General features: G+C 39.4%; 1 protein-coding gene and 1 pseudogene across 1 annotated transcript in view; both read right to left on the reverse strand.

The window, feature by feature from the left end:
* LOC122557248 (UDP-N-acetylglucosamine--peptide N-acetylglucosaminyltransferase 110 kDa subunit) overlaps nt 1–23,238 on the reverse strand; it is an 82,216-nt gene that overhangs the window by 45,028 nt on the left and 13,950 nt on the right. The window contains exons 4-10 of the mRNA XM_087992029.1: nt 19,754–19,822; nt 16,378–16,494; nt 12,343–12,422; nt 4,610–4,805; nt 4,175–4,315; nt 2,383–2,483; nt 165–318 (exon numbers count right to left, since the gene is read on the reverse strand). Of these exons, the coding sequence (XP_087848155.1) occupies nt 165–318; nt 2,383–2,483; nt 4,175–4,315; nt 4,610–4,805; nt 12,343–12,422; nt 16,378–16,494; nt 19,754–19,822 (858 nt within the window). The remainder of the gene's footprint in view (nt 1–164; nt 319–2,382; nt 2,484–4,174; nt 4,316–4,609; nt 4,806–12,342; nt 12,423–16,377; nt 16,495–19,753; nt 19,823–23,238) is intronic.
* LOC122557250 (actin, cytoplasmic 2 pseudogene) lies at nt 19,832–23,235 on the reverse strand (annotated as a pseudogene).

The raw sequence follows: 23,238 nt of genomic DNA on the forward strand, positions 1-23,238 counted from the left end.
ATTACAATTTCAATCTTCAAATAATCACATCAGCTGTAAAGTACTGTCTATATATACTTTTCATGAACTGTGCACTCAAAATCCACATGATTTGCTTATGATACAAATTACTTCCTAATGTGAAGATTAGCTCACTGAAGTCACCAAACATTGTTAAGTCTTACCTTATGAATTGAAGCTAGGTTGCTGTGAGCATCAGCAAAAGCGGGATTGATCTGAATTGCTCTTGTATAGCACTGCAAGGCACCCTGCACATCTTGCATTTCTTTCAGTGTGTTTCCCATATTTGAGTAAGCATCAGCGAAGGTTGGACTGATTCTGTCAAAATAAAAGTTACACTTGCAAATCAATAAGATTAGATTACTTACAGCGTGGAAACAGGCCCTTCGGCCCAACAAGTCCACACCGACCCGCCGAAGCGTAACCCACCCAAACCCATTCTCCTACATTTACCCCTTCACCTAACACTACGGGCAATTTAGCATGGCCAATTCACCTAACCCCTGCACATTTTTGGATTGTGGGAGGAAACCGGAGCACCCGGAGGAAACCCAAGCAGACACGGGGAGAATGTGCAAACTCCACACAGAGAGTCGCCTGAGGCGGGAATTGAACCCGGGTCTCTGGCGCTGTGAAGCAGCAGTGCTAACCACTGTGCTACCGTGCCGCCCATTAACAGTCATCATCCTACAAGTCAGCCTAAAGCAACTGTGGAAAAGGAGACATGGAAATCCAAAGTACGAAACACAAAGAAAACATACCTATAATTTGTGGGAAATATCCCTCACACTTTCAAAATAAGCTTGAAAGGAGTCAAATATTTGACTGTCTAGGAAAGCTGCTTCTGATATTACAAAAGAAAAAGATGGCGGCCTAGTGGTATTACTCAAGACCGTTAATCCTGGGTAGTGCCAGAAGCCTGGGTTTGAATCATGCCAGGGCAGATGGTGGAATTTAAATTCAATAAAAATCTAGGGTTAAGACTATAATAAAGAACCATGAAACTGTTGGGAAGGAAACTTCCATCCTTGTCAACAATTTACGCAGGACCCACAGCAATATAGATGACTTTTAACTTCCCTCTGGGCAATAAATACTGGCTGAGCCAGCTACACCCACATCCCATGCATTAACAAAGACCACCACCTTGGTCACATTAGTGAATATACCAGCACATCGACAGTGTGAGCATTCACGCTGCTGGAAGTTGCAAGACGAAACTTTTTTTAAAAAAAGCTTTCTTCAACCAATTTCATTTCTACAGTTAATACTTGGCCTGAAGATATTACCCAAATCATAGTCTAGTCAGAAACCAAAATTCAGAGGATAAATGAATTTCATTCACCAGATTTATATTCACATTACTGGCATCCACCGGAGCAAAATTCTAAACATAGGGAACATGTTATTGTTTTTAGGCCCCTACTCGAAAATCCAGTCTGACAGTCTGGTCACAACTTTGATACATTTGCTTCAGAAATGAACTTTCAACCCGATACTGATGCTATTCAAAGACCCCTATTTCCATTTCCATCTCCATCTCAAGTGACCTCTGTCTCAGCTCATTTGCTGATGAACCCAACATTCAGTCCTTGTTCACTCTATACTTCCTAACCTTAAGGTCACTCAAACTACTGATGCCCATGTCTAACTTGCAGCAATTTCCATTTTACTTTTGAGTTTTCTGCATATATTAACTCACTATAAAAATGTTTTAACATGAAAATTCTCAAGTTTTCTCTCAAATCCCTGATGGCCTTGCCCCTTTTTCCATTCTAGTCTTTTCCTGCTCCACTAAACATTTTATTTAATTGTCTAGAGCATTCCCATTATGACTGCTCCACCTTGCTGGATATTCCGTCAATTGTCAAGTCCTCGAATACTCTCCTTTGACTTGACCTGTTCACCTGGGTTTCCTTCTTTTCAGACGTACTTGTGACCAAACTTTTGGTCACCTGATCTAATAAGTCATGTTGTGACTTGTTGTCATACTTCATTATTATGCACTTGCAAGGTATCATTTCATTATGCTAAAATGATGCTATATAAAATCTATTACTTTCAGGTTCAATCCAAAAAAAAGACATCTTAATGATTTTCAGACTTAAAAATTTAAGACAACTACTGCCTGCACAGAGAACTGTCCCATGTATCACTGCATTTCTTTGTACTTCAAGCCTTCTATTTCTTATACTACTAGATACTACACATTTTGGATGAAAGTTTTGCAATGCATTGCAACTACTCAACATTTTAGAAAAATGAAGAATGAATGGCAAACCGCAAAATAAAATGCTCAGAATTTCTACTATATCACTTGAATAGGAGCAAGAGAAGAGAAATGTTGAATACATTAAATAGATCATGCAAGTGGGCAGTTACCGAATAGCTTCCTTATAATGCATTAATGCGTCCTGCAATTTTCCCTGCTGTTGCAGCACACTAGCCAAGTTCGAATGGGCAGCTGCAAATTCTGGAAACACCTACAGCGTCAAAAAAAAAGTTAATGATTATTTCATTCTAATGCTGCTCAACATTCTATAATTTCAAACACATGCTATTAACAAGAGTCCAACTTCCATTTGTTTATAATTCAGAAAGGAAAAATGTGTGGCCCTTTGTGAGATTATTTTCCTCAACCCATCATCAATAGTTGATGGCAGCACATGGTCAGTCACATCAGAAAGAAAATTCCAGCAGTGCTATCCACTTTGTGAATTTGGTTCTCTATCAGAACTCTACATGTATTGCCAAAATTTATCCCAGTTCTCCACATTCAGAGAGGTTTGAATCCAAAACATGTTATTCCTGCTGGGAAAGGCTCAAATGGATATTATATACAATATTCACAGAATCCAATATGGAAACAGGCATTTGGCCCATGAAGTCCACACTAACCCTCGAACAGCATCCCACAAAACCCAGCCTCCAAATCCTTGTAACCCTCCATTTTCCCAGGGTTAACTCACCTAACCTGCAAATCCCTGGACACTATGGGCAATCCACCTCACATTCACATCTTTGGACTGCTGGACCAAGACAGACACACAGAGGCTGGACTCCAACCCAGGTCCCTGGAGCTGTAAGGCAGCAGTGCTAACCATGAGCCACCATGTTGCCCTCTTGACAACAGTCAAGTGTCACTGTTACTACATGGAGTAAACCCCTTGCTTAATTTAAACTAACAACACAGAAAAGATTTATCCCGTGCAGCTGTGAAAATTTGGAGAGGCCAAGAACTATTCAAAATAAAAATTAACAAATTTCTTAAAGTATAACAGAAAAAAAAACTATTTACAACTTCCACATGCCTCTTTTACTTTCCCTTTGATAATACTAGTCCGATAAAACCCCCAATTAAGATTTACTGAAAAAAAAACAAATTTCAAAACCAGCTAGTGGTCGTATCTTTTCTTTATCTTCCTCTGTAGAGTTGCTCTCCAGGTTTGTAAAGATGTTTTTCTCGGTGCAAACTCCTTCTTTAGGCAGATGCCTCAAGAGTTCTCCCCCAACGATTCAATTTTTCCCAGTCTTACATGCCCAAAGCATAGGACTGTGTCAATATACTAAATTCAAACAGGATTAGAATTTGGTATTTTTTGGGGGTACAATTTAAACTGATTGGCCAAATTCAAATTTTTGTCTCCAGGCAACCAGCTACCCTAGCTGGACTACATGTTACATTGTATCTTTTTCAGAACACTTGGTGCTGTCAGGTAGTTCTACTAGCTTTTAACTCTTAAATGGTACAGTATACCCACATCTTCATAACACTTGCTGACAAATGCCTGTTGACACACTGACTCACAGGTAAACAATTCCTACATTTGATACACCATAAAAGTGGCTCATCTCCACCCTTTCAAAATTACAGTAATCTAAACCCCTAGATTGCATCTGCACAGCCTTTTATTAGATTTTTTAAAACCAGCATCATTTTGGCAACTTTTAGAGTAGTACTACACCAGGTCCCCAATTACCAAAAGGTTTTTTTTTAAAAAAAGCCAATTTTCCTTTAATATACTTAAAATCAAAATTCTGAACTTAGTGGTGAGATCTCCAACAAGGTTAGTTTCCAAAATTTCATAGCAACTTTGACAAAAGCAAATCAAAATACAGCTTTTAACCAGTTTCAAATCCACCAATTACCAAGGTTCTTCCGCCATCATCTCACCTCAAGAGCTTTCCGATACAGTCGCACAGCCTCTTCAATGTTCCCTTGCTCCCTTTTGATATTAGCCAAGTTGTTGAGAGAGTCTGCATGTGTGGGACAGAGACGAAGTGCTGTATTGTAGCATTCCTCTGCTTCAGCAACCTACCAGGGAAAGAAAGAAAGCAAGTAAAAAAAAAACTTGTACTTACACTTTCCATCACATGAAATGGAAAACTGTTTCTGTGGACTAAAACAGTTGTTATTTCCTAATGCATCCCATCTATTCATTCATCTGTCAGCCTTCATAAATTTACTTTTCTCAACAAGTATAACAAGTGACAGCAGTCATCCTTGTCCAAAAGGACGCTGTCCACTTCTTAACTGACAAATTCAGAGCTGTTAGAATAATTTGCATACAATACATAGCCTGTAACATTACCAATTTCAAGTTCTTACATTTCCCTTCTCCTTTAGTGCATTAGCCAGGTTGCAGTAGGCATCTGGAAAGTGAGGCTGCAGTTCAATGGCTCTTCTATATGTGTCTATCGCCAGATCAATTAACCCTTGTTCATAATAGACACAAGCCAGGTTTCCATGAACAACTGCATGATTAGGACTCAGACTTAATGCTCGCAGGTATGCTGCCACAGCCCTTGGGAAATACAAACACATTACATAAGCAATAGAAAAAAAAAGTCAAGTCAATCTAGTTTATAACAAAAACAATTCTGATAACATTAACCACAGGGGTGGGGAGGGTGCATATGATTTGTCTAATAATAAATCACATTCGATAAAAATAATGAACAATGCATTAATAACAAAATTAAGGTATAAAAAATTAAACCTTTCATATATCTGACCCATTCAATACCAAGAGTTTTTTTTTAAACCTCCATTTTACAATTTTCTCTATTTGCCACACACATCTTTCCCTGCAGGGAAGCACACTGGATGTTTCTCTAAAAAGGAACAATTGCTTTGCCCTGTAACCATCACTTCTTTCACAATGATCTTTAAACTTGCACAGCCTGCTTTCAAACCCATCCACCAACAGAAATCATTTCTCTCCATGTACACCGCTCTTACAATCGTGATTATGTCTACCTAATCACCTTGCCACTATTTCTTTACAATTTAAAAAAGTCTAGATTCCTCCAATCCACATAACTGAAGTTCATTACTCCTGGAACAATTCAAGAAACTTTGTTATAATCAACTCAATCGGCTTCAAATCCTTGCTAATGTGGGGTCATGGAGCCAGATGTACAGCATGGAAACAGACCCTTCTGTCTAACTTGTCCATGCCAGCCAGGTATCCCAATCCAATCTAGTCCCACCTGCCAGCACCCAGCCCATATTCCTCCAAACCCTTCCTATTCATATACCCACCCAGATGCCTTTCAAATGTTGCAATTGTACTAGCCTCCACCACTTCCTCTGGCAGCTCATTCCATACATGTACCACTCTCTGCGTAAAAAAGCTGCCCCATTGGTCTCGTTTATATCTTTTCCCTGTCACCCTAAACCTATGCCCTCCAGTTCTTGACTCCCCCACCCCAGGGAAAAGACTTTGTCTACTTATCTTATCCATGCCCCTCAATTTTATAAACCTCTAAGGTCACCCCTCAGCCTCAGACACTCCAGGGAAAACAGCCCCAGCCTATTCAACTTCTTCTTGTAGCTCAAATCCTCCAACCCTGGCAACTTCCTTGTAAATCTTTTCTGAACCCTTTCAAGTTTCACAACATTCTTCCTATAGGAAGGAGACCAGAATTGCATGCAATATTCCAACAGTGGCCTAACCAATGTCCTGTACAGCTGCAACATGACCTCCTAACTCCTGTATTCAATACTCTCACCAATAGAGGAAAGCATACCAAACGCCTTCTTCACTCTCAAGGAGTTATGAACCTGCACTCCAAGGTCTCTTTGTTCAGCAATACTCCTTAGGACCTTCCCATTAAGTGTATAAGTCCTGCTAAGATTCGCTTTCCCAAAATGCAGCACCTTGCATTTATCTGAATTAAACTCCATCTGCCACTTCTTAGCCCATTGGCCCATCTGATCAAGATCCCATTAAGATCGGAGGTAACCTTCTTCACTGTCCAGAACACCTCCGATTTTGGTGTCATCTGCTAAGTTACTAACTGTACCTCTTATGCTCACATCCAAATAATGTGCTCAGAACAAGACACAAAACTCCAGTTAAGGCCAAATCAGTGTCCATACCTTTTGCATTTATGCTTTGATCAGTTGGATGAGAACCAGATATTGGTTAAAAAGTAGTTATCATGTAGATTTATTTGGATGCTGTTCACTAGCATGTCAGCCCTTATGAATTGGGAGTTGGCATCACTGCTCTTAAACAATGATCCAGATAAGATGTGAAGATATTGGAGTTCAGGACTGCAGTGTTCACCTACTCCAAGTAAATCATAAAATTGAGAGAGATTGGGCTCATGATGAACAAACTGTTTAACTTGAAAATGAGCAATAGTGTGCATGTTTGAGATTTAATGGCCTAACAAAGAATGAAATGTTAATTAAACAAAACAATTATACCAGATGAGAAGGTTTTAAAGACTTCAGCATTAACCACAAAGCAACAGAACGTCAATTTCAGTGGGTTTAGAACCCCAGGCTAATGCTTTGAGGCACAAGTTTCAACCCCGCCAGAGCTGATGGAAAAATTTGAGGTTCATAAATTTCATCTAGCCTAATGGTAGCAGCGTCAGTATTGCAAAAATAACCCATCTGGTTCAATGCCCTTTAGGGCAAGAAATCTGCTATCCTTGTCCGGTCTGGCCTACATGAAGGGGGTTGGTTAGATGGTCAATTTGCAATCCAAAATGATGTCAATAGCACAAGCTCAATTCTGATATCAGCTGAGGTCACCATGAAGGTCCTAACCTCACCTCTTGGCTGAGACGTGGTGACCATCAGATTGAACCTATCTCTAATCGGAGAGCAGTGCTCTGGTCCTCTGAGACTAAGACTCCTTTACACTTGACTCTAAACGTGGGTGATTCTAAACTGCCCACGAGTCAGCTGGAAATGTGCAATAAATGCAATGCCCAGAGGTAATGTGTGTTTGAACCCTTTATCTCAGCAGTACCCTTATAAATCAAGCCCCAATGACAATTCACTACCACCTCCAACCTAAAGTTTCTTAGGATGCCACAGCTGCAAGCTGTTTCTTTCTGGTGAATTCCCATGCATTCACTGAATGCTTTAGCAGCTGAAATCATTCCCCAAGTCACCTAAAAAATACCAAATCAAACTATCACTTGACCACAAATCACATTCTTTGCAGCTGTAACTTCACACTCCTCGCTCTGTTCAAACACAGTGATCTTTGTAGGTTTGAACTGCATGTACTGCACACAGAACAGAAAACCTTTTAACTGTACTTCAGTACATGTGACAATAATAAATCACATCAACTTTTAAAGTTTTTTTAAAAAAAGGAGACTACTGTTATAAAGAGCCAGTGGATGTCATGTATTTGAATTTTCATGAAGTCTCACATAGATTAGTAAATGGAATCAGTGCAAAAAGGATTGAGAGGAATATCAGATTGGGCACAGACCTGGTTAATAAATCAAAAGTGGAAAGTAGGAATAAACAGATCATTTTCAGGATGAAAGGGCCATTTCTAGTGAGATTCTGTAAGGATCACTGCTAGATCCACGTCTGCTCACAATCAAACTAAGTGAACTATACATGGGGACAAAACATTAACGCTTCCAAATTTGCTGATTACAGTGAAATAGGTGAGAACATAAGCTGCAAGTTTCAAAGAATCTGGATAAGTTAAATGAATGGGCTAGAACAAGACAGATTGAATTTAGTACAGCATGTTTTGAGAAGTTTTGTAGCTCACGTTGAGGTTCTGGATGTAGGTTTGCTCACTGAGCTGGAAGGTCCATTTTCAAACATTTTGTCACCATACTAGGTAACACCAGTGAGCCTCCAGATGAAGCACTGGTGGTATGGCCCGCTTTTTATTTATGTGTTTAGGTTTCCTTGGGTTGATGATGATGCCATTTCCAGTGGTGACGTCATTTCTGGTTCTTTTTCTCAGGGGGTGGTAAATGGAATCCAATTCAATGTCTAGTAGTACTGCCAAGCCACTCAATGATGTCCAGTTGAAATGCCATGCTACTAAAAATTCTCATGCATGTCTGTCTGGCTTGGCCGAGGGTGAAAGTGCTGTCCCAGCCAGAAAAAAACCTTCGAACTCAGTGAGCAAACCTACATTTAGAATTCAGTACAAGTACTAAAGGCAGACTATCTCTCAAACAATTGGGAAGTGCAGTGGCCAAGGGATCTAGGAGTCTTTTGACAAGTCACTACACACTGCTTGGTGTAAATGCAGGTTAGTAAGGTTAAAGACTTTTTGGTTGGCATTCAAGGATAATTGTATGCAGAAGTACTGACATCTTGCTGTCATTTTAGAGTCCTAGTGATTTTCAAAAAGCATTTAATAAAGGTATCATGCATTAGGCTACTTAAAATGAGCTCAGTGTTAGAGGTAGCATGTTAGCATGGACAGAGGATTGGCTAACAATTAGAAGACAAAGTTATGACAAAAAAAAAGACATTTCAGGATGACAACCTGTGCAGTGCCACAGTGATCAGTCTTGGGGCCATGATTATTTTCAACATTGCAATGACTTGGATGAGAAATGTGAATGCACTGTAGCCAAGTTTGCAGATGACAAAAATAGTTGCAAAAGCAAGTAATAAGGATGACAGAGTCTGATGAGAGATAGAAACAGATTAAGTGAGTGGACTAAATTGTGGCAGATGGAATTGAAATGAGTGTAAAATGTGAGATTATGCACTTTGGCAAGAATAGAGAAGATCAATATTATTTAAATGGAGTATGTCTGCAAAAGCTATGGCAAAGGGATTTGGGAGCCCTCATCCAGCTAGGGGTATTTTTGCTGGACCGGAGGAGGCTAGGATGTGACCTGACAGGTTTGTAAGAACATGAGGGGCATGGATAGGATAAATAGACAAGGTCTTCTCCCTGGGGTGGGGAATGTCCAGAACTAAAGGGCATAGGTTTAGGGTGAGAGAGGAAAGATGTTTTAAAAAAAAAAAAAAGGACCTAAAGGGCAACTTTTTCACGCAGAGGGTGGTGTGCGCATGGAATGAGCTGGCACAGGAAGTGGTGGAGGCTGGTACAATTGCAGCATTTAAAAAAGGCATCCGAATTGGTAAATGAATAGGAAGGGTTGAGAGGGAGATGGGCCAAGTGCTGGCAAATATGACTAGATTAAGTTAGGTTATCTGTTCAGCACAGACAATTTGGACCAAAGGTTCAGTTTCCGTGCTGTACTTCTCTATGACTAAGAAAACGTTTAGTCTGTAATCACTGGCATTTTGAAAAATGAGGGAGTCGCCTTGTTGCAACTTACAAAATTGATACAGTGTAGGTATGACAGGATAGGATGTTTCCCTTAGTGAACGATTCTAGAATCTAAAGAGCATAATCTCAGGAAGAGGGCAGGCCATTTAAGACAGATGAACTTCTTCAAACCAGAAGGAGATAAATCTTTGGAATTTTCTATCCCAGAGTGGAATTAATCCAGGTCCCTGGTGCTCTAAGGCAATAGTGCTAACCATGCTGCCTCCAACCTTTTCCTTGCTTGCGTGCCGCCTCCTCCTCTTTGCCACTTTTTTCTTTTCTCTTGTTGCTGTTTCTCGATTAAAGGGTTTTAAAAATATGGCAGTGAGGGTAGTTAAGAGAACAAAATGGTATTCATATGGGATAACTGAGCTACTTGAATTTTCATTAACATGATATTGACATTGATGGAAATGCCAGCATTTTCTGATTGGAGTAATGGCAAGACACCTCCTCAAATATATCTACGGTTTGCCAGCCATTTTCAGAGGGAAGCCAATCACATTGCTCTGGATCTGAAATCAAATACAGTCCAGACCAGTTAAGGGGCAACAAATTTCCTTTCTGGAAAGAGCATTAGCTAAGTTAATTTGCCAGTTTAATGGTCATTGCAAATTTCTTTAATCAACTGAATTTAAAAATGCCCAACTGTCTTAGAGGATCTCAACTAATCTGAAGTATTGGGAAAAATATTATTTGTCCTCAAGCAGATCCAGAGGAGGTTCATGAGAATAATCCCAGGAATGAAAAGTTTAACATGAGGAATGTTTGAGGAGTCTAGGACTATACTCGATGGAGTTTAGAAGGAGTGGAATCTGATTGAAGCTACCATAGTATTAAAAATGGCCTGGACAAAGACATTGGGAAGATGTTTCATTTGCAGGAAAGATGAGAATATGACTCTCAGCCTTACAGTAAGGAGATAAGGAGAAACTTATTCAGCCAGAGTGTGCTGAATCTGTGGAATTATTTCCACAGAAGGCAGTGGAGGCCAGGTCATTGTGCATACTTAAAACCAAGATAGATAAAACCAAGGGGATCAAAAGTTATGGGGAGAAAGCTGATTGAATGGCAAGCAGACTCGATGGGCCAAATTGCTTAATTTCTGCTCCTAATGTTTTATGGTCTAAGTAGTCTATGCCTTTAGATTAGAAGTTAAGTATCACAAACATAACGCCATCAGACCTGGTATCCTCATCCTAGTGCTGCTTCTGTGTATAGAAGTAGTTCAAAACTGCACCTGTGGCCTAATACTAGTACACTGACTCACTGCTGACACTATGCAATAGAATTTAATGGATGCAAAACTAATTTTTTTTTGAGGGTAGGACAGAGCTAAATTAACCAGCAAGTAATGCAAACATACCCAAAACAATTAGTCAGCCATTCAAGATATGAATAGCAAAGCAAAGGTTAAACATGGTTGAAACAAGTTTAAATAGATACTGAAGGGAGGAGGAAGGGGACGCAACATGATTTGTACAATTACTATATTGCCACTCATTTCATGAATAATTGATTTAAGTTTTAGATCAGACTGCCGAAATATTACTATTACCAGTTGGTATAAAGGCACTGAAACACCAAGTTCAGAGATAATATGTAATTAATCTTTTTTTTTAAAAAGAGGACTTCACTATTAATATGTAGCAGTGCTATAAAAAAACCCTTATTGTATTGATTGACATTGTATTGATAGAGGGCAAATTGTGACACGATATAGAAATCCACGTAAATGTATTACTACTACAGGGGGTTATATTCTGATAACCCCCTAACCAGGGGGTTACCAGAAGATAAATATCATACAAAGAGCAATTATGCCCAAGATCAAACTAAGACTGTGCATGCCCAAAATTCTCCACGAGTGCTGACTGTATACCTGAAGCTGTGCCTACTAACTAGCCAGTCAACATTAGAAAGTTTTTTTTAAATTCAACAGCCCTATAGTGTAGTCCATTCAGACCCTGGAGGGCATCCCACCCAGAACCATCTATCACCCTGAATTTACCGAAACCACCTTTTGGGCAATTTAGTTTAGCCAGTCCACCTAACCTGCTCATCTTTGGACTGTGGGAGGAAACTGGAGCATCCAGAGGAAACCCACACAGGGAAATTGTGTAAACTACACACAGACAGTTACCCTAGCGTGGATTCAAAGCCATGTCCCTGGCACTGAAGCGGCAGAGCTAACCACTGAGATCTCTCTGCCCTCCATCGCTCAACTAGTTTAAAAGCCTCCCAAGTAGCATGAGTAAATCTGCCAGGATATCAGCCCCCTACCAATTCAGGTGCCATGCATCCTTCTTACAGATCATCCCTCCTCCAGAAGAGATTCCAAAAATGTGAATCCTTGATGGCATTCAACATTGAGACAATGATGTAATGTACTCTTCAGTGGACAAAAGGATTGAAGAGGAGAGAAGTGGAGCAGTTTCAAAACTCAACAATGCAAGCTTTGTAGGGATTTGGGCTAGCTCAGTTGGCTGGACATCAGATTTGCAATGCAGAGTCATGTCAAAAGCGCGGTTACAAATTCCTGCACACTGGCTGAGGTAACCACTAAAGGTTCCACTTTTTCAATCACATGCAAGGCATGTTGGCCCTCAAATTAAACTCCCCATTAGTCAACTGTCTCTTTCATTCGAGAGCAGCTCTTGAGAACTATGGAAGCTTTTATTTTACTTATAGATTCACTTATCAATCTATATTGGTAGGCTACCACAAACTTTGGGTGTAAAGATTTAAACTTAATACTACTTTTGCTCACCTGTCAAAAATGCGAGCCTCCTTCAGAACATTTCCCAAGTTGATGTACGCATCCAAGAAATTGGGATCCAAAGTAACAGCCTAGAATTCAATTATAAACTATCATAAAACTCAAAGAATAAAGATGTTGCTCTTGAAATTATCTGAAAAAAAAATTTGAATATTTTGTCAAGCCAAGACAAAATATGAAAACCAAACGGAATTCAAATACACACTGGATTGAGCCAAGACATCAGAAACGTTACAAGACTATGACACTGTTCAATAATGGAACTTCAGTTTATACAAACAGGTTTTGTTTTAATAAAAAGATCTAGGGTCTTCAGTTTTAAACTATAGACTCTGAATGTTTGGGTTTTCACAATTAATAATTTAAAATCATCCCTAATATTTATTGGGTATAACAAAGTTACTACAAACAGCTCAAACAAAAGCATGGCTCATGTAATTACCTTCCATCCAGGCAAGATGCACCAAACCTTAGTTACCTCTTATAATCAAAACATCCTTGGTGATGACACTAAATAGATCAGAGCTTGATTGTTGTAATGGGTGTTGCTTTTAATAGTAACTATATTTTAATAATAAGCATCATTCAAGTATTATGCTGAACCTCACAAACATTCCCTTGTCTATGCTGAGTTGGTTTGTTCAGGTAAAAACATAGAATTTACAATCAATTTCAGTGGCAGAAATAATAATATGGAAAGGAAGAGCAAAAAGAAGCATTTTTGAACAAATTTTTTTAAACCATTAAAGGTAGTTATTCACAGACATGCACAAAGAAAACAAACACTGACCTGGAAATGAGATTAGAAATGGTCAAAAACAGAAACTGAAGAGATTTTTGTTTGAAAAGGAGGCAAACACAGGTTAGAGAAAGAACTCCAAAATATAGGAGCAAAATGCCCAAAGTCTCTGCCACCGAATATATGCAAAGGAGAAACCCAGTGGCTGGCATGTAACCGAAAGCTTCTAGGGGGAAAAGATCTTACAGAGAGAGTCCTGTATGAATGCATAAAATAAGATGTGAACTTCAACTTCAGTTGGAGTAGACAACATATGGTAGCAATAAATGGCACCATTTGCTATCAGCCGAGTGAGGGACAACTGAAGCTTAAAATAGTCAGGCATCAGATGACACCAATACATTCTCATACTCTCAAATCAGGCAGGCATAGTAACTGAGGGATCAGGAATGGGACTGAACACTAACAGTGAACATCCCCAATTCTGACCATATGATGGAGGGAATGTCATTGATGAAGCTGCTGAAGACAGTTGGGTCTAAGACACTATCCTAAAGAACTGTGAAGGAATGCAGCTGAAATGACTATCCTGTAATAATCACATTCACCTTCCTTTGTGCTGGCTCCAACTGCAAACTGAAGACAGCTTTCCACTCTATTCCCATTCAGTCCAGTTTTACAGGGGCAACTTGGAGAAATGCATAGAGATACACAGCACAGAAACAGACCCTTCAGTCCAACTTGTCCAAGCCAACAACTCGATGCTACACCAGAGCAAATATCAAGGGCAGTCATTCTCACCTCAAACTTCATTCACACCTAGTTGTGCAGCTTAGGGTCTTTTGTCAAAAGGTTTGAACAAAGTCTGAAATGAATGTCAAGAGTGGAAAAATCCTGGGGAGAACCAAACTGTTAGTCAGTGAGCAGGTTATTGCCAGGATTGATAGTATAATTGATGGCCCGCTCCATTATTTTATTCATGATCAAGAGTAGACTGATGGATTAGTAACTGGACGGATTGGATTTGTCCTGCTTTTATTGTCTACAAGTAGTAACTGAACAATTTACTACGTTGCTAGATAAATGCCAGTATCATAGCTGTACGGGAACAACTTGGTTAGGGGTGCAGTAGGTTCTGGAGCACAAATCATCCATAGTATTTCTGGAATATGTTCACGACACATAAGCTTTGCAGTTTCCAGTGATTCCAACCATTTCTTGATATCATCTGGAATGAATCAAACTAAAGACGGAGTTTGAAATGTTGGGGACAATGATCTAGTCAGTACTTTTGGCCAAAACCAAAAATTTTGAAATGCTGCACCCTTGTCTTTTGCACTGATGTGCTGGACTCTATCAAGGAGGATAGGATATTTGCGAATCCTCCTCCACCAACGAGGTGTTAATGGTCTATCACCATTGACTACCGGATGTGGCAAGACTGAAGTACTGAGATCTCAGATATGGAATCGCTTAGCTCTATCACTTGCTACTTATGCTGATTGGCAACACGTAATCAAGTGTTGCAGTTCCATCAAGTCAATTTTAAGTATGCCTGGTGCTGTTCTTAGCATGCTCTCCTGCACCCTCTATAGTACTGGAAGTAAAGCAGACTCCACACCAGGTGGTTCTAGATTCTGTTAGAGTAAAATTCTTCTACGGCTGATGGCCTCCAGGAGATCTTGTAGGCTATGTTGGAGTTGCTAAATTTGCATAAAAATCTATTCCATTTTGCAACCAAGTAAGGTCAAACAACACAATGCAGGCATCTTCAATGTGAAAACAGGTCTTTGTTGCCACAAGGACTCATTGGCAGCTCCACCAACAATATGGTCATGAACAGATGCCTCGGCAGCTGGCAGATGAAATATATTTTCCCTCTTGTTAGTTTCCTCAACACCTACCCCAGACCAGTCTAAAACTGCACTTTAGGACTCAACAACCTCCGTTAGTAGTAGTACTGCCAAGCCACTCAATGATGAATATTGACATCCCACACCCAGAATACGTTCTGCACCCTTCTACTCTCACTGCTTTCTCCAAGTGGTGTTCAATATGGCGGAGTCCTGATTCATCAGCTGACAACTGGGGATGGTAATCACAAGGTTTGAGCAACTCTCCCCCAACTGCATACTGACCTGTGCTGATGGGACAGGACATACCAAGGGATGGTAATGGTGGCATCTGGGGTATTTGTGTACTCACCAAATCATATCTCACAAACAAAGTCTGTTGTTAATCTAGTCTGCGAGACAATTCTCCAATTTTGGCCCCAGCCCTCAGATCTTTAGCAAGGAGCACCATGTAGGGTCAATTAACTTCAGTACATATCCAGAGACAGTTACTGGCAATATGGAATGTAATTAAGTTTGCAAGGTGTTTGACTGTAAAGTTTCATTCTATTCATCTGTCTTTTAATGAAAGTAACCATACCTTGTAATAATTCACAGTGAAAAAAAAAAATCCTATTTTCTTAAATTTGAGAATAGTTTAATTTATTGGGATACCAAATGAAATTGTGGAGAGCTGCAAAAATTGTTCTAGCAACAGTAGTATTTAGGTCAGAAACTTTCAATGTTAAAATGACAAACTTGCTACTTTAGAGCACAAAAGCAATTCTTGAAAGCTTACTGACCCGAGAGGACCGATGCATGAATAAATGTCAATTTTCAGTAGATGTAAAGATGAAGTCATACACTAGCAATTACACTACCATTGCACAGAAAATATTGTGTATTACTCAAATTTCCAAATTTTAAACTCTCAAATAAAATTCCTCCAAGATACAGGTCTAACAGAATAGCATGGTACAATTCAATGAGCTCACACAATAATTTGACCGCTGATCAGAGACCAGATACTCTCTCTCATTTGGAAATTATTTGAAAGATAGCCAGCCTTAAACAAAATGTACAGTAACAGCAGACAGGTAGCTTATCAAAATGAATCCTGAATTGGCACAGCTGGTCAACAAAGTGAATGTAGGTCAAAAATAATATTGGCCTTATTTTTAATTAGGCAAATTAAACATAGGCAAAAACATGTATCCAAGATGGCCTTCTGGAAATTCAGGAAGTCTAAACACTCCGAGACAGCTGGATATTGCGACAGGAGACCACAAAATTTCCAGAAAAAGCTAAACAAAGAAAAATCAAATACTCAGATGATCAAAACATCCCATTAAATAAACACTTATTGCATTTGTGTGATCAAAACCAAAGTTACAACATCACATTTTTGCTTAGAGGGGATATTCAAGTGTCGTGTGGAAAGTGTTGATCACTTGCCTTTTCAAAGTGGTGGATAGCTAGCCAAATCTCTCCCTGGGCATTAAACACACATCCAAGGTTGCTCCAGGCAACAGCGAAGTTTGGCTGAGTCTCAATCGCTTTCAGGTAACAAGCCTTAATTAGTTCAAGTGAAACAAGAGAGGGAACCAGGAAGAAGGGATGGGAGATTTGTAACAAAGATTGAAAGGAAGCAAAAGAAAACTTTATTAGTGCTTATTCTCACACCAGGCAAAAGTGAACCTGCAGTAAAGGCTAGCGCTGAATTCGCTCGCTGGCCCCATGAGAGCATGCGCAAAAACCTCAACCCACTTGCAGCTAGCCATTTTTCAGTTATGAATTTGTGCAAGAATACAGTTCTGTCTTTTTCCACCTTTACCATTATCAGACTACTTAAAACAAGATTACATTTGTTTTGTTTGCTGCAGAACCTGTTAACTTATTGAAAGAGTTTCTGCAGCTGTTTTATAGGTATATTCTTTTCCACTACAGGTTTTATTAGAGATGTGACCAGCATTGATTTTACAGAAGTGTAATTGAGCATACAAAAGGGTATGGAATGTTCCAGATTACACATTAAAAACTGCCTTCGAAGGTTCTAAAATCAATGGATATTTCACTAGTTATGAAAATACACTGAAGAGCAAAGTGCACAACCTCAAATGAGTGCTGGATGAGGATAAAGGTCCCTGTAACGCAAAGCGCTATTGCCAATGCGCCATGCACGGCTCTGCAACATGTTGCAGCGGCGTCACCAGCAGTTCGCAGGCGCAGGTTTGGAAAAAATTTTTTTTTTTAAAAAACAAAAATCGCAGCACAGCGCACGCATGCGCAGATGCAAAACTGCAAAGTAAATAGCCAGCTGAAATAAATACCACTGGTAGTCCTCAGCACTTTGTACCTCAGGCACAAAGAAATCACTAGAGATACAAGTGATAAATTATCCAGGCTGTGAATTGAACACATATTGCCAATTTCACTGTACCCAAGAAGAAATAAATCACTATTGAAGCCAAATATCAAAACTAAAAATCATTAGTTCAATCAAACAGATTAAAAAAGTTAGAGTTCAAAGAACTAGAAAAATTAAAAGTATTATGACTGAGCAGCTGTATAAGGCTATGCTGCACATATTGTTCTTTTGACACCAGTCAGAATTAACAAGCACCAGTGACAACCTGGACACTTCACTCAGAACTATCTAAGGTAGATGCGCAGCCAGCTATCTACTGAATAACGCAGGCGCTCGCATGCGCATCGCCGCGCAGCCTATGCGTTACTGCAGGCTCACAGCGCATGATCAGTAGAGCAGATTGCTGCAAACCAAACAAAGAGGAAAGAAATTAACAAAATCAGTAGTTAGAAGCTTTACTGGTACTTTGTAGAGCTATTGCCAATTTTAAATATATAAATATTTTTTTTTCTAAGACAGTGGCTACTATAAAAACACGCATCAAGTTGAACAATTTTTCTTCCCAATTACAGTTATTTTTCCCATTTTTAAGTAGTAAATATGAATACTTATTTAGACACTTTTTTGGAAGCCACGAGACAGAAGAACTCAGGCATGGAGGCAAATTGTTTGTGGCAGTGCTACAAACCCGTTACCATTATTTCATCTCATTTTCAGGGTAGTCGATGATGGGAAGAGCAGACGGTGTCACCCCTAGATCCTGGCCTCGACCTCCGGTCAGCGAGGCACCTACAGGGGAGAGCTTTCACCCGCCTGAAACCTTCTATGTATAATATCAATCATGAAAACGAAAAAGACAAATAAGAAAGACAAAATAGTTAGTAAAGAGTCCAACAACATATTCCTGGATTTGTTCTAAAATGCAATCTTCTGAAAGAAAAAAAACAGACAGTTTCACGCTTATGTTCCAAAGCAGTTAATGTGTTTAGCTTCAATTCATGCATTCAAAGTGCTGAAATGTACAACTGCATCTGACAATGACATGTTTGGGGCACCAACTTTGAGAAAGAAAAACCAAGAACGACAACAAAAACAAAAAAAAATAAAAATTCGGTAGTCTGCTGTGAAGGCATCTACTCACCGAACCAAAAAAAACTGTAAACTTAGGTTTAGATTTTGCCTATCCAAATTGGAAACACACCAGCAAGGGATGGGCAAGGGAGTGCAGGAGAGGGTAGGGTGGAGCAAGGGTTGTTATTCTCAGACCTCCTTTCCATACCAGACAGCCTCAAATTCAAGGAAGAAAGGGCCTCCATATAAATCACAAAAAAGTTGTATTTACAAACTAGCTACACTAAACATCTACTGGTTTTGCCTTTTAAATGTACCGATCAGAGCTTTAAATGAAATCTCATTTTATACTTCATCGAACGAAACATCTAACTATCGCCTTCCACCGCTGAAATAAAGAAGTCAGCATCGAGGAGCAAGCGCAGTCTCACTTAATACAGATTGAAGCCGCAGTGGAATGCGCTGAAAGTTAGCTCTCCATTCAACGGCCTGTGGGCTGAGGCACTATTTACCCCATTGATCATTGTAACCCCACCTCCCCACATCCACCCACCAAGCCCTCTCACTCTACCCCATAAGCACACATACACAAAGTCAAATGGACAGCTACGCTGCGCAGACACTCCACTTTGCAAGCGCGCGGGACTCAGAATGTCAGGTTGAGGGACTCTGGATGAGGTCCCCCTCTCCTCACATTCATTGCCCCTCAGTGGCTTTGCATAAGGTGGCTTTTAACTCTCCAAAAGGGTGTATTTATATGTATATATACACATGTAAACATGTACATATATATATACATACACATACATTAAAATGTAAATTTGAAACAATGGGTGATCAACACCACTTAAGTGTCAGGACTACACTACATCGAAAAGAAATTCAGCTGCTAGAAGCCACCTTATTAACTGAGCAAATCTGGTACATCGGTTCATTTCTCAAGACAAAACCAGCACTTCAGAAACAAAAGGTTTGAGAACTCAAAATTTGGGAACTGACACGGTAATAGCAGCCATTACAAATGCAACCTTTCTTCCCATTAATGTTGACGGTCTGTGTGAGGAGTGCAGATGGTGAAAGTAGCTGACATGTCTCTGTAACAGAGACAGAATTAAGGGGGAGAAACAAAAAAAGAGGGAGGACTGTACTAATTCATACAATTTCAGCCAATCCTTTTCAGGAAGTCTATTTACTTAGCCACAGGAGCCTCATTTTCTTACTACACTTGTTCAGCCAGGTTCCTCCAGCCATGTCTGACAAGGGGGTACACAGTCGATCATTTTCCGTGGTTACTATCCACTCAAAGTAACTACTCGTCAGGATGATAGATTGCTATCATGACTGCCTAAGAGTTTCTCTTCACGGTATGAATTAATTACCACCACCACTTACCTTGGCTTCTTCTAAGCGACCCAGGGCTTTAAGGAGGTTCCCCAGGTCACTGCGAACACAATACAAATCCTGTTAAAACAAGAGTAATAAGTTTATTTATGACTCATGTACCAGAAAAGAGTTTTGATTATAAATTTAAATATAAATACAAATCATATTATGAATCTCACTTAAAATGAGATATGAATTACATCTCCAAATTCTCTAGTCAGTTTGCTGCTGAATTTTATCCAACTATCTCACTTTATGTGCATTGTTCCTAAGCTATATACAGCAGTCTCAAAGTGCAAATTAAGCTGTTCAGTGGTTCCAGTCTACAGACATCGCTTCAACAAAAAAAAAAAATCATTTTTCAGACTATAGCCCTAAAAAAAAACTAACCAGCTGTCACATAGCTGGCTTACCACAAGGTTGGAGCTGTCATGTCTGCAAAGCTAAATATTAAGAAACTGAACAAACCCAAAGCTACGTGAAAAACAGCAAAACAAAATTTGATTTGCAGGTGACAATTAATTACTAGCATGTCTCAGATGGCACTGCTTACAATTCACTTTGTAACAGGAAAGCTGATGATAGTATATAAACATTTAAAACTAATGAAAAATTATTTTACAGGCACTAAGATTTTAACTTCAATCAAATGTCAGGATTATGCTAATGCCCCAATTGATAACGAAACAACTTCTATTCTGAAATCTCATATTTACGTCCTATCCAAGTAGTCAAGGCAGCACTGCCATTAGTTGCAGGATTCAAAATAGTCAGAAAAGCTTCTATTAGCAGTTATTTTAAAAATTATTAACTTAATAACAGAGCTAGATTTTTGTACATCCTGATCCAATTGTGTCTCAGCTTTTAAACATGCTCCACTTCAAAGCCATACCTAGGTTTTGACAATACACAAGATCAAATACCATTAAAAATACTCAGACTGCACACCTTCCTGGTCATCCTCTTCCACTGCAAAGTCCTTGGATAACTGTTCTTGCTCACAAAAAACAAAAGCTCAATCTTATTGTCTGACTTGATCCTGAACTCAAATAATAATAATGCTATATCTTTTCTACTAAATTTCAGTTACATAAGTAGATTTTACCTAGAGGGGACTTTGCACGTAAGGGCCATCTATTCCAATTGACTCATTATTGTATTTCAAGATCATGGTATACCAACTATACCTTGAATATTTCTTTAGAACACAGTTGACAAGTTAATGCACATTTTGGTCTTCCATTTCTTCCTTAACAAGGACAGCAAATTCAAACTTACACTTGTGGGCTATCAGCATTGTTTGAAAAAAATTCTCCTTATGGTTGGAAATTGCTATGAAAACAACACCATCAGGCCTATATTAAACTATAAAAGGATTTTCAGCAAAGACTCTAACCCAAAGCTTTAAACGAGACATTTATACTCTAGTTTCTCACACAACTAAATGCTTGTGATTGTTGGAAGCCAGTCAACTCAGTTGTTACATTGCTGCAGGAGTACTGCCCTTGGTCCAAACATCTTCAACTGCAATTACCTTCTTTCCATCTCAAGGTGATAAGTTTCCACTGTCCACTACAGAATGTTCAGAACTATTCACAACTCAGATATTGAACCTTCCTCCAACAGAAGAGACCACTTTTTTCCACCCAAACCATCACAAGTCCAGAGTGACTAGAAACTGAGCACGACCAGTCTGCCTACCAGCTACAAGCAAACAGTCAGATATGACAGAACATTTTCTGCTTGTTTGGACAGTGGCAGCTCCAGCAACACTGAAGCAGCTTGATACCATCAGGACAAAGGAGCCAGCTTGACTAGCATCCCATTTTTTACTTCCAAATTTTACTCCTCTTCCTACGTAACAGTATGCATACAACACACATGATGCACTACGACGACTAGAGCCTCCTGACGGTATATTCTAAATCCCCTATCCAGGATAAGAGGAGCAGACGTATGACCAACACCTGCAAGCTTCTTCAAAGTCATGCACTATTCAGAGTTGGAACTACATGGATCAAAAGCCTGAAACTCCCTTGCTAATAGCATAGCTGCAGACTGACAGCAATAATTCAAGGCATAACTCAGCACCATCTTTTCAAGCACATTTGGAATTTGCTTCAAAGTCAATCCTGGCTTTGCCACTGAACCCCAGGTTGCATGAAAGTACATTTAAAAATCTATTAGTATAATGGTGACAAGTAGCCAGGCATTCTGCACGGAATGACTACCTAGATTTCAAAATAGGTTAGCAAAACGCAACTTTGCATTGCTTTCAAAATACCAACCCATACTCAAGATTGCAATTAAGTATTATTACCTCAAACCCATTCTTTTGGCAAGCCTGCCTGTCTCAAAATTAATTATGCAATGTATAGTAGTCATTCATGCGAGGTGGTGTTTTATGCAAAGCTACTGCTCCCATTTACCTTCTTTTCACTTATTTCCGCTACACTTAGTATTTCAAATACAGATCTTTTCAAAATAAAAACATCACTGTATGAATGGAAGGCCAAAGCTATTTATCTCAATTCTTATATCTTCCAACATTAGAGATAAGCCTTACTGCTGACTACAAAGTGCCTAATGGGTCTGGCATGTTTTGAACAATCTTTTCAGTATGCTGAAAATACTGATCCTCTTTGGGACAACAATTAGTGGAAGGTAGTACATAGAATGCATTGGGAATATGAGTTTGCATACCCGTAGAGTTTTTTGTTCCCACTACTATTCCAATTTTTATTCCTGAGACAAACACTAAAGGCATGCCAATTCATCTTGCACAATCATTGTGTAAGTTATTGTGCTTAGAAGCACTTGCAGAGGATGATGGATGGTCCAGATTTAGAGGGCTTGATTTACATAGTCATATGTACTGTTTAGAGCAAAAAAGCTTTGTTTGAGAGCAGCACAGGTAAATCATAGCAAGTAAGGAAGTACAGATCATTTGCTAATCCACATTTTCTCAAGGTGGACAAGGAATCCAGGATAGAACCTGCAATCTAGACTGAGTATTTACATACAGATGGGGCAATATTCTTTATTTTCACAGTTCTTGGAGCCAGAGTCGTGATCTCCTTCTGCATAGTCTGCAACACCAGGATACGTAGTAGCACCAGCCAAGGTGGCGTTCACATACAAATCTTTCCTGAAATCTGCATCATGCTTGCATGATTCCTTTATAAATAGTCACATACATAACACATGAGATATGAGATATATGGGATATGGTATCAAGAGGGCCTCAGAGCATCTAAAATGATTAATTACCTGCCTACCTCTTCTCCAGAGTGGAGGAGGAAGCAGCAGTGGACATCTTCAGTGAAACAAAGCAGAACTTCTTTAGGTCAGACAGACAATTTCTCCCTCCGTTGTGGTGATAAAGGGTAGCCTGTCAGTATCTTCATGGGGTAGTTGTCAATCAGATCGCAACCAGCCAAATCCAGACAATGAATCACAGAGGGCAGGGACCTTTGTGATGGAAAGCCCATCAC

The sequence above is a fragment of the Chiloscyllium plagiosum genome, unplaced genomic scaffold (assembly GCF_037043375.1).
Source record: "Chiloscyllium plagiosum isolate Xiang-an unplaced genomic scaffold, Cpla_swu_hap1 HiC_scaffold_11, whole genome shotgun sequence".
NCBI lineage: Eukaryota > Metazoa > Chordata > Chondrichthyes > Orectolobiformes > Hemiscylliidae > Chiloscyllium > Chiloscyllium plagiosum.